The sequence below is a fragment of the Protopterus annectens genome, chromosome 4.part0 (genome assembly GCF_019279795.1).
Source record: "Protopterus annectens isolate FY-2018-M chromosome 4.part0, PAN1.0, whole genome shotgun sequence".
Taxonomy (NCBI): Eukaryota; Metazoa; Chordata; order Ceratodontiformes; family Protopteridae; genus Protopterus; species Protopterus annectens.
The window spans coordinates 682,863,043-682,877,749 of record NC_056733.1 but is presented as its reverse complement, the minus strand read 5'-3'; the positions used below and the strand labels follow the sequence as shown (position 1 = coordinate 682,877,749).

The 14,707-nt window shown below is 38.7% G+C and overlaps 1 protein-coding gene across 1 annotated transcript in view; it reads left to right on the top strand.

Moving 5' to 3' along the window:
• Positions 1–14,707, top strand: part of IFT81 (intraflagellar transport 81) — a 2,787,102-nt gene that overhangs the window by 517,658 nt on the left and 2,254,737 nt on the right. Inside the window, exon 5 of the mRNA XM_044068648.1 lies at positions 4,109–4,198. Coding sequence (XP_043924583.1) covers positions 4,109–4,198 — 90 coding nt within the window. The remainder of the gene's footprint in view (positions 1–4,108; positions 4,199–14,707) is intronic.

Below are 14,707 nucleotides of genomic sequence, written 5' to 3'. Positions count from 1 at the left end.
TTATAATCATGGTTTAAAATTGAATTAGGTCTATACAAAGCTGGGTCTGATGGGTCTTTATCATCTTTAGGTATTACAGCCACCATAGCTTTTATCTAAGGTGCTGGTGATTTTCTTCCTTTTAAAATACTCTTAAACAAAACTTTCCAGATCTTCATCAGTTTCTTCCTGCCTAATTTCCAAACTTACATAGAAATGCCATCTATTCCCGGAGAATTTCCTGCTGATTTTCTCTGCATCACTGTTTCTATCTCATCTCCTCCTATCTTAACTGTTAATTGTTAAGCTTCATCTGTCTTACTTTTGCATAATTCTTTTATAAATATTTCCACTTGTGCTCTTTCTAGATTTTCACATTTCTCTGCTTTATACGACTTTTCATAAAATTTCTGAAATATCTCTAATACCGCTACAAGATCTCTGGATATTTTTCCTGTTATAGGCTCCCTAAGTTTGGTGACCACCCTTTCCACTTTCTGTTGCCCAAGTCATTGTGCTAATTTTTTTTTTTTTTTTTTTGCTTTGGAGTTGTTATTAAAAAATAGTTGCTTAACAGCAGTCTTTCTAAACTCATGCATATTATCTAGATATTCCCTTATTTTCTCTTCAGCACTCTGAAGTTGTGCCTCTTCTTGTTCTGTAAGATTCCTCTTATTCTGCAGTGATTTAACCATTGTCATCCCACTAAATAATTTATATTACTTCTTAACCATTTACTTCTGTTGTCGGTGGGTCTTGATGCAGAGAATGTATTCTACAGATTAAAGCTGGGATTTTGAGAAGAACAGTGGAAGCATTCACATTCCCTGACACAGTAATACATTTAAAAGGATATATGAAGGCGTGGAGGAAAGAATCAAAGTGAGAGGGTTGCTGTCTGATAAGATGCGTTTGAACAGAGGAAACAGGCAGGAGTGTCCTCTTTCCCCTTTGTTATTTGCATTATATTTAGAGCCATTGGCAAAGAAGTGAAGACACTCAAAAATTGGTATGGTAATAAATAAAAGTCGGCTTTATTTGCAGATGATATTACTTTGTACTTGATAAATCCAGATAAGGACATCTCATTGTTTTGGTGCATTTTGAGATAGTTTCATGTCTTTTCGGGATATAAAATTAATGAAAATAAAAGAAAGGCTATAGTCGTAACTTATTTTCCCATACATGAATTTGTTCTGCAATTTGCATTTATAGGGACATAATAAGATTAAGTATTTAGGAGTATGGATTTAGAAGGCTTCTGTTATGGCAGTTAAGGATAAGTGGGGAGAGACTAAACAAAAGAGAATACAAAAACTGAGAAACTGTAAGCTCTTGTTTATGAGTGTGGACAGTATGATAGAAGAAGTGAAAATTATCTTAGTCTCTTTAGTTTTATATACAGGTCAGACATATTTTTATCAACCAGAGGAGATGTGGACAATAATAAAGAACTGAAGGAATTTATCTGTGATGGGAAGAGGATAAGAGTCAAGTGGGATAAGTTGATCCTTCCACTAGAACAAGATGGTTTAGGATTACCTGATTTGAAAATATTTTTTACAGCTTCACAGTTAAGGCTCATATACATAATTCAAGTAGAAGGTTGTAATTCAAAATGGGAATGGGATGATGATGAAACAGGGGGAAGTAAAATGGAGACAGCGTGATTTTGGATGTTGATCCTTAAGGAGAATAATAGCAAAGTTATAGAATATTATAGTCTTAGAGTAGCAGAACATATTCTAATAACTAAGCCAACACTTGAATGGAATAAAGTGATTTTGCCAATAGGGATGACTGCAGGTATGGTTGGACTGTAGGCTAGAGTCTGCCTTCCTTACCACGGAATTGCATCAGAGTATAGGCAAAGAGAAAAGGATAGTGCAATCTTGAGTGAAAGACCAGCTCTGGTAGAGTTTTTAGTTGAATCTAGAATGGAAGCTGCTGTTAAAAAAGGGGTGATTAGTGTATGGCATGTAAAATATTGCATGATAACTATAAGGATCAGTCCTAGGAGGATTGAAAAGATTATGAAGAGAGACTGGAAAAGTAATTTGCAAGAGAACAATGGGAGGACTTGTCTATGGCTCCCAAGTATGCAACAAATTCCAGAAGATTTAGGATCTTTGCTTGGAAATGTTTGCTTAGGTATTTTTATACCCTAAGGAGACTTCAAAGAACATAGCACAGCATAATAGATGATAGTAAATTTTAAGAGTTACAATGGAGAAGAAAGTGGGAACTTGGAACATATATTTTGGGAATGTAACCCGCGGTGGTGGTGCTGCGGTAGCATTGTCGCCTCATGGTAAGACGCTGTCCGGTTCGATTCTCAGTTAGAGCGTCTTCTGCATGGAGACATGCGTGAATGGGCGTACCTTCGTTGAAGGTTGTCCGTCAGGGCTGGTACCTCGGCATGTAAAAATCAACTACCAATCATTAGCGGACCAGAGTTCCGCTGTGGTGACCCCTAACCGGGAAAAGCCGAAAGACTCGACAACAATGAGTTGGCATATTTTAAAAATTCCCTTCAGAGTACTCTTGTCAAAATATTGGGTGAACAAATGGCTGTAACTAAGGAAATAATTCTTTTGAGGTGGGACACAGGATCTGAATTGCCTAGGCATAGATATGTGTTATTAAGTTTAATTCTGTTGGCCACTATAAAAGCAATTACTAGAAAATGGCTAAACAAGCTGTATTTGAAGTACTGAATATTATAAAAGGGAAGGACAATTACATATAAATAAATGGAAACTATGGTAACAATACATGCACAATAATGTTCGGGATTTAAGGTAAGGCAAGAATTGACCAAATTATGTAATGTTGGACTGATAATAGTTACAAAGAAAGAAAAGATATGTGATGCATAATGTATGCAAATAGAAAAAATGTTAATATGGTTTGTTTTTGTAAATGTATGTTTGTCTATGTCTTAAGTGATGATGTAACAAATGTTTTTAAAAAGAGGTGAGACACGGACCTGAATTTCTAAGGCTGTATAAAGCTCTTGAGCAGGCTACGCACTATAAAGCAAGCCTAATTGCAAAAGTGCATTGAGTGTAGCTCAGTGCAGCTTTTTTCTTCCTTTTTTTTGATTAAAATCTTATTTCTCTTAGTTTAAGGCCATTCTCCACGGGCTCCTGGTCCTTTCCTCCTTCAAGTCAGTAGATGGTGGTCTACCCATATAACTAAGGCTGCTCTAGCAGTGATCAAATGAACATAGCATAGTTGTGTAAGGAAACTTACTATAACAGTAGATGCTCAAATGATCACTGCTGCAGTAACTACTCCCTTCTTTCTTCCACCTTATTTTTATATGTTTTGTTCTCAGGGTGGTGACTTTGATTTTTAGTTTTTTTGGCATTGACCTTTTCAGGGCCCTAACCTCCCTCTTTCAGTTGGTATGAAAGCTCTGAAGAGCTTGACACCCAAACCTCTCTTTTATCACCCCTGCTTGAGCTGGTTAATGGTTTGAGCATGTCGAAGGTGCCCTTAAGCTTTGGAAGCTGGCTGGCTGTTATACCCTTGGCAGGATATAACTTGTATAGCTAAGGCTACTGCAGTAGTGACCATTCGAACATCTACTGTTATGATAAGTTTACTTACACAGCCGTAATGTGATATGCTTCAAGTATTTGAAAGTTCAAAGGTGTGAGTCTTTCAAAGAGGTCTTAAAACTACTTACAAGAGTAGAACAGTTTTCAGAGATAACAGCTGTACTGGCAGACATGGTAGAAGTACAGTGTCAGGATTTTTCCCCCTTTGAATGGTGATGGATTCCTGGAATGGCCTCCCTAAAAATGTGACAAGCATTAATACATTTGATGTTTTCAACAGTTTCTAGACTGGGTATGAAACAGCAAATCCATAGGTCAGACTTTTTTGTTTTGTTTTGTTTTTATTTCCCAGAAGGCAGTTGGGTTATTGGATCTAGTGCTCTTTGCTTTTAGTGCTGTGTTACTGAAAACACATTTTAATTTCCTTCTGTTTGTGCTGCAGTGTGTATCAAAACAATTGTTTTATCTGTTTGCATTTTTTGAGATAATGTAAATGAAAAATCATAGAGCTGAATTCCTTATGATATGATCATTCTCAAAACAGTGTGTTTTTTATGTCATAGTATGAAGAGATGATGGAAAGATTCAAAGCACTGCATAAAGAGTGTGAACAGTTAAAGACATCTGGATTTTCTACTGCTGCATTACGAAAGGTAAGGTTTGAAAGAGCTGTTAGATATGAATTTTCCTTTTATCTGAATTTAGGATGCTCAATAGATGCTTGATATGCAGCAATTTAAGTAGGGTTTGATGAGCCATTGAGTCAGTATATGTGGAAGAGAGTTGTAGGTGTAGACTGCGTTTATGGTTTCAAAACTGTGGCCAGTAAAAAGGTTGTTTAGGAAAACTGGTGGGGTGGGATGGCACTGACATGGTGATGAAACCTCGGAAGCAGTTAAAGATAGAGCTGAGGGTAGCCATTGAGAAGTGCATAAGGAGAGGAAAGAAGCAGACTTCAATGATGGCTGCACACTGATCAACATCTTGACTTCAGCTCTCCGAGTGTGAAAAAAGAAACTGAAGAGATAATGACTAGTAATTCTGGCAGTTTTAGTAAAATTAATTTAGTGGGTAGTAACCACACAGCCTAGATGCCAGCAAAGCAGAAACTTGGAGAGCCTGAAAGAAACTCAATTAGAAAAGTTGAAGAGAAAACACCGACTGGGAAGAATCCAGCAGATATTTAACAAAAAAGCAGTTTAAGCTCTAGCTTTGGTACAGGAGGTGGCTTCCAGTAATTTAGAGGAAAAAATAAATCAAATGTGCTCAGAGCTGATTGAAATAAATGAAGCACTGAAGAAGCATATCAACGCAAATAACAAAAGGCTGGAAAACGGAAGAAGCTTTAAACAGCTGTTCAGATGATCTGATAAAACTGCAAAAATCAGAGGTTGAAATGATGAAAAGGCTGGCTGAGTATGAGACTGCTCATCAAGAGATGTTTTAACAAATGTTTGAGGAGAGAGCATGCAGAGAAGAACTGGGAATTCAATGTTGTCATTTTTTATCTGATTTAACGTATGAGTTGTTGAATCTCTACCTTTTTATCTTAGATTTCATTTGCTACCTGAGGAATCAGACATGTTTTGTACAATGGCTCATTCTTCAGAAAGCATATATTTTTTGTATATTTGCAATTCTCTTCTCCTACTTGAGAGACTTGTCTTTTCAGATTTTTTCTCTTGTTGCTTTTTTGGTTTAGGCTGTAGTTTGCATTAGTGTGTGTGTGTATATATATATATATATATATATATATATATATATATATATATATATATATATATATATACATATATGGTTCTACCTGACATAGTCGAAACCACACAACGAACAATCACATCACCGACACCACACATTCATATTTCCATAAACACGAAACACACACACCACACATAATAAACCAACCAAAATAACCGAAACCCATACAACACACACACCCCACTACACAAACACACACACAAAAACACATCCCATTCCACACCACACACACAACACACACACAACACACACAAGCAAACCACAGCAATTACACCTACCCACCTCACCTAATACTACCACCCCTTCACCCACTATCCCCTACCCCTACCTCACCCTTACCCTAACCTACCCTACCCTAACTCACTATCGCCCCCCCCCCTATCGCCCTAAACTACCCAACTAAAACTCCCCTAACTCATCGCTTCCCCTACCCTAACCTCCTTAACCCCCACTCCTAACTCCTACTCCTAACCCCTCCTAACCCTAACCCTCCCTCAATCTACCCTACCTAACCCTCGCACCCCACCACCCCCGTAGACCCAAATCTCCAATCTCCACCGTCACCCGCCATCTTAACCAACAGGTCGTCACGTCCGTGCATGTCAGCCCACTCCCTTCTGCATCGTCGCCGTTCTGGCAAGTATCGGTCGGGTGTCGGGTTCGTGATTTGATTTTGTCGAGCCGTCTTTCGATTCGATCGGTCTTCTTCGATTTCGACGATTCCAGCATATATATATATATATATATGTATATACACACACACACACACACACACACATACAGAAAATGTGTTTACATATGTATATATATATATTTTTTTTTTTTTTATTTATATAAGGTGTAGCATGTTACTTAGTTTAGAGTTGGACCACAGGCTAGGTTTTTGTGCTGTTTGTGATAGTTACTTCTTTGCTGTTTTTTTTTTTTTTATTACGCAGTTTACTGTGTTCAAGATGTGTGATGGTCAGGGTTTTAAGAATTGTGCCGAGTGCATGCACAAAACCCCCCCTTCAGGATCCACATTCCTAATTTGTTTACTGTTTGGGCATTGCCCAGCTTGATACTGATTGTTAAACCAATGCCTGTTTTAACATTAGGGCCCTCCAAACTCAAAGAGAAAAACTGGTAATGAAAGATCTTCTCCCTCCTCGGACAGGGTCATCTCTTTCCACTGCTTCATCTTCTTCTTTTGGTGCCTCTTCTTCAGTCAAGAAGCAGGATAAACTAAAATTGAAGGACAAAGACAAGTCAAAGGAGTCCCATGAGAAGAAGAGGCTAGAGAAGGAGAAGAGAGAAAAAGAAAGTCTTGAGAAATCCAGGAAGAGATCTCTGGATCCCATTGCTTTGGCATGTTTGGATCCTAAAGTTCCTAGGAGAAAAGGCGCCACCACTCAGCTTGGCTCCAACCCTACCTCAGGAGGATTTTGCTTCTTCCCTTTGTTCTAGCCAACAGGGACAGTTATATCACAGGCTTCTGTGGTGGGTTATTACATGAGTTCCCAGTCTGATTCTGAACCATCTAACCACCCACCAGTTCAGGTTTACAGGAAACAGATATTCAAGTCAAAGCACATAGGCTGATCCCCAGAGTTGTTCACAGAAGACATGGATTTGGATGAAGATGAGTTCTCCCCTAGATCTGTCTTGAAAAATGCCACCTTTGGTGAGATTCTAGAATTGATGAAAAAGTGAGGGGGATGGTTCACAGATGACCCTTCTCCAGACAAGACTATGTTTTTGGAGACCGTTGGATGCAGCTTATCTTCATCTTGGTAGTACTGCCCATCAATCCCCTGATTAAGCTTATGGCTCAGCAGGCTTGGAAGGACCCTGACTTGGTGGAATGAATACCAAAGAAACCAGATAGGATCTTGGCAGTAGCCAGGGACAGGAAACACTGGAGCAGAGGTCCACTAGTAGATGCTATAGTGGTAGTTGTGGCCACCAGAAGGAATAATCAGCAGAAAGTTCCTCTGTTCCCCCACCCACCCCAACAGGATGTCTAGGACATGGGACAAGTTTGGGAAACAAGATGTATGCTTCAGCCACCTTAGCCTTTCGAGAAATTAACTATTTAGCTCATGTAACACAATTCCAGAGACACTTAATTAAAGAGCTCTCCAAGTCTCTATCCAGTAATCTGCTTATGGATGGTCAGAAGACTGTGGACTCCCAGCTCACTACCTTCCAGTCTATATCAAATGTTGCCATGCGACTGCTATTTAACTTAGCTGGTGGTACGATGAGGACAGCAGGCACTAGCATTACTGTATGCTGACCTACCTGGATGTGCCTTTCTGAATTTGAGGAATGCTTTAAGACATCTTTCGCTAATGACCCATTTGACAGTTCCACATTTTTTTGGCTGAATATAGAAGACACTTTAACCAGGAGTCAACAAGATTTTAAAACCCTTTCTGCAGAGGGAATTAATTTTTCCACCCATCAAAGGACCTTCTGAAGGAATCAGAAGGGTGGTAAAAGATGTAGTTCTGCAAATCATAGGGTTAATATCATGACACTCCTGAGGACAGACCCCCCTCATGGCAGAATAGGGAGTAACTCTAATGGATGTCACCCAACAGGCAGAGGTGGACTGCAAAATCAGGGCTTTCATGGTCCCTTTACCAAAAGGCCCTACCAGTGCTCCTGAAATGTTGCCCAGCTGCTGCACACTGAAGGTACTTGAGGGACACTTATCCATGCATCTAAAAGCCTGGTAAAACGTAACAAATTCCTGGGTGCTAAACATAATGTCCAGAGGCTCTTCAGTTCTCTTTTCATTCCCCTAGTAAAAAAAGAAGAAAGCTACCGAAGTTCCACACAGTCAGTGGGAACCTGCAGTAGCAGAAATTTCCAAGCTGCTTGAAAACAGAAAAGAGTCATCCAAATGGTCCCCAAAGACCAGTTAGAGTCTGGAGTCTATTCAAGGGATTTTTTTTAGTATCCAAGAAGACAGGGGATGTCAGACCCATTCTAGATCTGAGTAATTTAAATTAGTCTGTAAAACAGACAAAATTCCAGATGGTCATGATCCAGCCCATATTGCCTCTTCTGATGAAGGACTGTTGGATGTGCTCAGTAGATCTCTAGGACACATACTATCATATAAAGATAGATATGCATTCCTGGAGATTTCTTCATTCCTAGCTTGGACCCAGTCATTACCAATTCAGAGTGCTGCCCTACGACCTCACCACTGCCTCCAGGCTGTTTACCCAGATAACGGCAGTAGTTGCAAAACATCTGTGTCTGCAAGGGATCCAAGTTTTCCCATAGCTCAATGATTGGCTCATCACTGCTACCTCCAAGCACCTCCTGTTAACCATCTGGATCTTCTGCACCACCTGATGCAAAACCTAGGAATCACAGTAAATTTAACCAAGAGCCACATGGACCCATGACAATAAATATAATTAATTGGATGCATTACAAATTGCCAAGTTACCCCACTCCAGAGTACTCTACCTATGCCTGGTAGCACACAGGTACTTCAGCTTCCCTCACCCTCAGCAAGGTTAGTTCTACGACTGTTGGTTCTAATGGCCTCCACAGTCTTACTAGTCCCTCTAGCTAGATTCTACTTGAGGGTATTCCGATGGAGTCTTTCTGTGCAATGGTGCCAAATATTCATCTGTTATGTACCAAAATTCGCATTACTCAAAAATGCAGAGATAATATTAGCTAGTGGATAACATTTCCATTAGTGAGCAAAGGCTGTCCCTTTCACTCAGATCTGCCATTGTCTGTTGGAACCACAGTCACCTCCCTTATAGTTTGGGGGACATTTCAAAGGGAGAATGGTCCAAAGTTCATGGTCACATCCAGAGGCCTATCATCGCATCAGTGTCTTGGAGATGACAGCAATCTTTCTACTGTTGCAGGCATTTCCAGACATTCTCCCCAGGGGTGTGATTTCTATACAGGCAGACAACATGTCAGTAGTCTGGTACATCTTCAAACAGGGAGAAACCCACTTGTACCCTCTTTAACAGAAAGCCATAAGAGTATGGCAGTTAGCAATGTCCTCGCACCAGTTTCTGATGGCAACGCACATCCCAGGGGTGCTCAAAATGTTAGCATCCAAATTGAGTAGAACTAATGTCTCATGAGTAGCCCCTCAATCCAACAGTGACAGCTTTGATTTTCCATCACTGGGGCTAAACATTACTGACACCTTTTTGCTTCCTACCTGAACATTAACTGCGACAGTTACTTTGCCCTGATCTCTCCACAGGAAAAATCACTGAGGGACGCTGTGGTCCACAGTTGGCCCCTGGGTCTCCATTATACATTTCTCCCATTGCCCCTAATGAACAAATTCATCCAAAAAGCAAGAAGGTGCAAGGCCAGAGTGATCCTCACTGCTCCCTTCTGTCCCCAACAAACATAGTTTCCTTTCCTGTGGCCTGTACTAGTACATTTCCCTTGGATGTAGGATCAGTATCCAAATATCCTGATTTACACAGCTGGATTGCCTCCTCTGGGCAAGAAATCCCTGGAACTAACTGCTTGGTTCCTCCAGCTCTGACCTTGGCCAGAGATGCCAAGCTCCTTTCATCGGCTGTTCAGATTATTTCAGCCTCCCAAAAACAATCCACAAAAAAGGTTTGTCATAGCAAATGGAACAGATTTTCCATCTGGGCTGCTTTGAAAGGAATAGATCCTTTTTCTGCTTCCATTCCTACCATACTGGAGTTTCTATCCGAGCTCTTCCATATTTGTTCCAGTTTTTCCCCTATCAAAGTGCAAATGTCTGCAAATTCGAATTTCCACATAGGTCATAATGACACCACCATAGCATCTGTAGAAGTCTGTCAAGCCTTTTTGAGGGGAACGTCCCTTCTATGACTGCCAATCAGAGACCCAGTACCTCCATGGGATATTACCATTTTACTCCAAGCACTAATTCAACCTATCTTTGAACCAGTAGCTTCAGCAGATTTGACATTCCTCTCTTGGAAGATGACTTTTCTTGTGGCTGTTATATTGGCCAGACAAATGTCAGAGTTACAAGCCCTTTCTCACAAACTCCTTACCTGGTTTTCCAAAAGATAGTTTCCTTAAGGGCTAATGCATCTTTCCTTAAGGTGGTATCTGAAGCAAATTTAAATCAATCCATCAACATACCAGTGTTTTCTCCCAGATTCTCCAATAAAGATGAATGTATTCTGCATATGTTGGATGTTTATTGCTAACTCTGATTTTATCTTCACAGAATGAAACTCCTCAGGAAAGCTGATCAATTGTTAATTTCCTTTTCTAGACCTAAACTGGGCAAAACAGTTTCTAAGGTTACTCTTTCAAGATGGTTACCAGATTGTATTTCCTTTGTGTATACTAAAATGGACATATCCCTAAAATGTAAGCCGGAAACTCATTCCACAAGAGCAACAGCCTCTTGAACAGCCTTTATTAAAAGACTTCTTAGTAATGAAATTTGCACTACTGCAACTTGGCCAACAGTTCACACATTTATATTTCATTATAAATTGGATGTGTAATCTAAATCATGTTCCTCCTTGGGTTCCACCATTCTTAGCAATTTCCTTCCTTGATACCATCCAGGTGAAAATAACTTTGGAATATATCCTATACAGTGAATCTGATGAAACTAGACAACCTTGGATACAAAAGTTATGTACTTACCATAATGTTAGTTCCATGTTATATGATTTTTGTCTGGTTCAACCTTTTTCTGTCCTAATTATCATCTGTTGTCTTATGGTGACCAAATGGATCTCAGTTGCACCCTGTCTGTGAGCAGTCTTTTCAGAATATAATTCTCTTCTAGGTGTTTCCTTTCAAGGTAGTAATTAACCTTAAGAGGGTATTAGATCTCTTAAGGGCACACTTGATCTGATGTACTAAAGTAGAATGAAGAGAATTTTGAGTAGGGTATGAGTCAGAGCCTTGGATCCATGAAGCTTCAGAGATGGTGCTGAGGTCAGATCCAGTTGGATCTAACAACCCATACATTGAACCAAATGAATAGAAGACAACACAGATCTTTTGCTATGGTAAGTACATGACTTTATTGTTTCTGCTTTACCAGAGAAACTGGAAGGAACAGACTGTATTAGTTTTATGAAAGCATAAATAAGCAAGTAAATTGAAAGGGCACATTGTAACCATGCTCCAAACCTGGCCATGAGAAAATAGCCAAGACCTATATTAGTAAAGATGAAATAATAACAAAAGCACAGATAATGGAAAAGAAGGGCTCCAGTCAAATAAAATCCAAAGACATATTTAATGCAACCAATTTACTACATAATTTACTCTGTGTTTATGTTAAATGGATAATTGCTTGATTGTTTTTAAAATGTTTAATTGAATTAAGTCACTTCTATAAAACCAAGTATGTGATGTTAACTTACTGAGGAAGTTCAAAGTTATTGTGTTTGAACAAAAGTGTTTACGCAGTGTATTGGTTATATTAAATACGTCTTTGGATTTTATTTGACTGGAGCCTTCTTTTTCATTATCTGTGCTTTTGAAGTTTATCGTGTGGTTTTTGATGAAATAATAACAGCAGAAAGAGTTAATCCTGAAAAAACAGTGGGAGAAGGGCAATATATTAAAAACTGGAGACTGTACAGTTTTTGTGGAAAATGATTATTGACTGTATGCCAGGCAGAAGAGAAGTAAATTTATCCCATCAATCAGAGAATGTCAAGAGGCAGGTGTGAGATTCAAGACACTGTACCCAGCTGTCTTCATAATATTTTTCCTGGAGGATCAAAATAATTTTTGATGCAGAACAGGCTAAGGAGGAAATAAAAAAAAATCCAAAAAAAGTGAGACAACAAACAGAAGAGGACTCTGCTTCTCATACTTCTGATAATAAAGCACATAAAAAAGCTTTGCCAGTGAAACCTTTTCCAGTGCTCAAAATGAAAATGAGTGACAAAAAAAGCACAGGAGTTGACTAGAAGAATCACGAGTACCTTGGACTTGAACCAGAGTCTGGGGTTGGGAGATGGAGATGAACGGGAAGACCAGCAACACTGAAATTAATGAATAAATAAATGAGAGACTACAAAGCATCACATTTGTGAAGTATGGCTTTACAAGAAAAAGTGGCTGAGAAAGATTGGACTTTTGTTGACTTTGTTAAACTTGTTGGGGACTGAAATGCATATATCGCACTTTGTGTCATTAATGTTTGGAAGGACACTAAAAGTAAAAAAAGAAAAAAGCAACTATAAGTAAAACAGTTGTTGATATTTGCATAAAACATTTCATGATCTGAATTGCATGTTATATAGTAAAACACTTATTGTTGTATGTGATAAAGCTACTAAAGTTGACAAGTCGTTCCTATTTCTTTAGGTATTACAATGTAAAAAGAAAAGAAAGGCTAGACAAAAGGCATGTTTAAGGTAACATGCTGTAATCTTGGGGTGTAAATGTGCACTGATTATAATATATGTAGCTCTGAGATGTTTTCTCTTATTTTTGCATAGGTGAATGCCTAGATTAAAGCCTGTGCCTTAATCTTATAACAAGTTTTTTGTGTCAACACGTGTGCTTTAAAAATAAGACAATATTCTAAATTTAATGGAAAGTTTTTCTTTAGCAAATAAATGTTTAGTGTGAGTTGAGAAATCTGCAGCTGAGGGTAGCTGTATGCTTTGTTCTTATGCACCCATAGAGATAAGCTGACTACAGCTGCCAATAATATATTGAGAGTTCTAGACATTGTTTGCTGAAGGATCATAAAATTAAAACTTACAGGGGCAAGCAACTTAGTGAAAAATCAAGTTTGGAATTATTTGAGGTGAATAAGAAATTGCAATTTAGTGCATTTAACAGAATAGTATAATTTTGTTTTATTTAAAGATAATCAGTGTATTTTTTTCTGAGGGCTAGAAATTGCTGTTTTCTGAAAGCATACAAGCTGTTTTTCACATCTCAGAGGAATGAAGATAAGATAAGAACAGACAGCAGTTAGTGTAAGAAGGAGCACAGGGTATAACACAACACCTTAGCATGGATAACCTTAATTTTAGGTTAGGTATTACCTGTGGGTGCAGCTGTAGATTTGGGACAATTGTTCCTTTCATGAGGATTCATTGTTTGAAGATGTACATAGTTTTGTTTGTTTGTTTTAAGAAAATAGGTTATGGGAATTTTTGGGGTGTGTATGTTTTTTTTTTTGAAGGTTTTCAAAAAAAGTATTGTAAAATATAACATGGGCTCAAATGGAAAATGACGAGAAAGAAATAAGTAAAATATCAACCTGCCAAACATTAGCATCAGCATGTAACATAGAATTAGACATTTAAAAAAGCTATACTATATAATAGGTGGGAATAATAACTATTTATCATAATGGCTACACTATCCATAATATTTTGGAACATGAATGGCTTCACAGGTGTAGAAGAAAAGGTAGGAGTATTGAATTATATTAAGAAAGGAGAGTGCACATACCAGTACTACAGGAAACACATTTGGAAAGATGTAAGCCTGTAAATTTGATAAAGAAAGGATTGCAGGGGCTCCAAGATGGATGCATACTAACAGCTTAATTTCAGCTCTCCCAGTGAGAAAACAGAAACTCAGAAAACAGAGCCAGTAAATTTGTCTTTTTGGATACATTTCATTCACTGGCCAATAAGTGCACTGTGTGACTGCCAGCAAAGAAGAAATTTAGAGAACCTGAAAACCATTAAAGGTGAGAAAATGCACACATTCAGAATAAATAATGAGATAATCCATCTATGTGGGGCAGAGGAAAGAAGCCCCGACTACAACCAAAACAATCTGTGTTTGATTGGTGTCACAAATAACAGAGGATGAGCTTGAGAGGCAGTTGTCAGCTCACTCATCCTTTGGGGAGCAGAGGCTGCTAAGCCCATGAACCTAATGGTGGCTGAGTGTATTGCCTACTTTAAATGACTGGTTTAGACTGCACTGTCAGTCTGGAACTTCTTTCCTCAGAGCCAGGCCATGGAGAACATGCATGTCTCTTGCTCTTGACTAGCCCACAGTTGCAAGCCAGTAGTTTGCCTGTGGGAGGGATGGGGTAGGCTGCTCTTCAGGACCTGAAGGTAGCCCTCTGCCTACTACCTGATCCCTGTCAGAGGAGGAATGAATGTGCTGATTAGACTTCCTGATCAGCAGTAAATGGGATGATTAGGTGCAGTTAAAGGAGCCATTAGACAGGTTCTGGGAAGTTGAGAAGAAAAAATATAAAGGAATAAGAAGGTACTGAATGCATGGAATCTCATTAACAGGGAATGTACAAAAAAGTCCACTGAGAATTGTTAGAAAGGTAGTCTAATTTTATAAGTACCAGGAAATGCATTTACTGAGTTTCCTAAATGCTCTTGATGTTGACCTGTTTGGCTTTTAACATATGATGTGTTTAAATAGTTTATATAATTTAACTTATA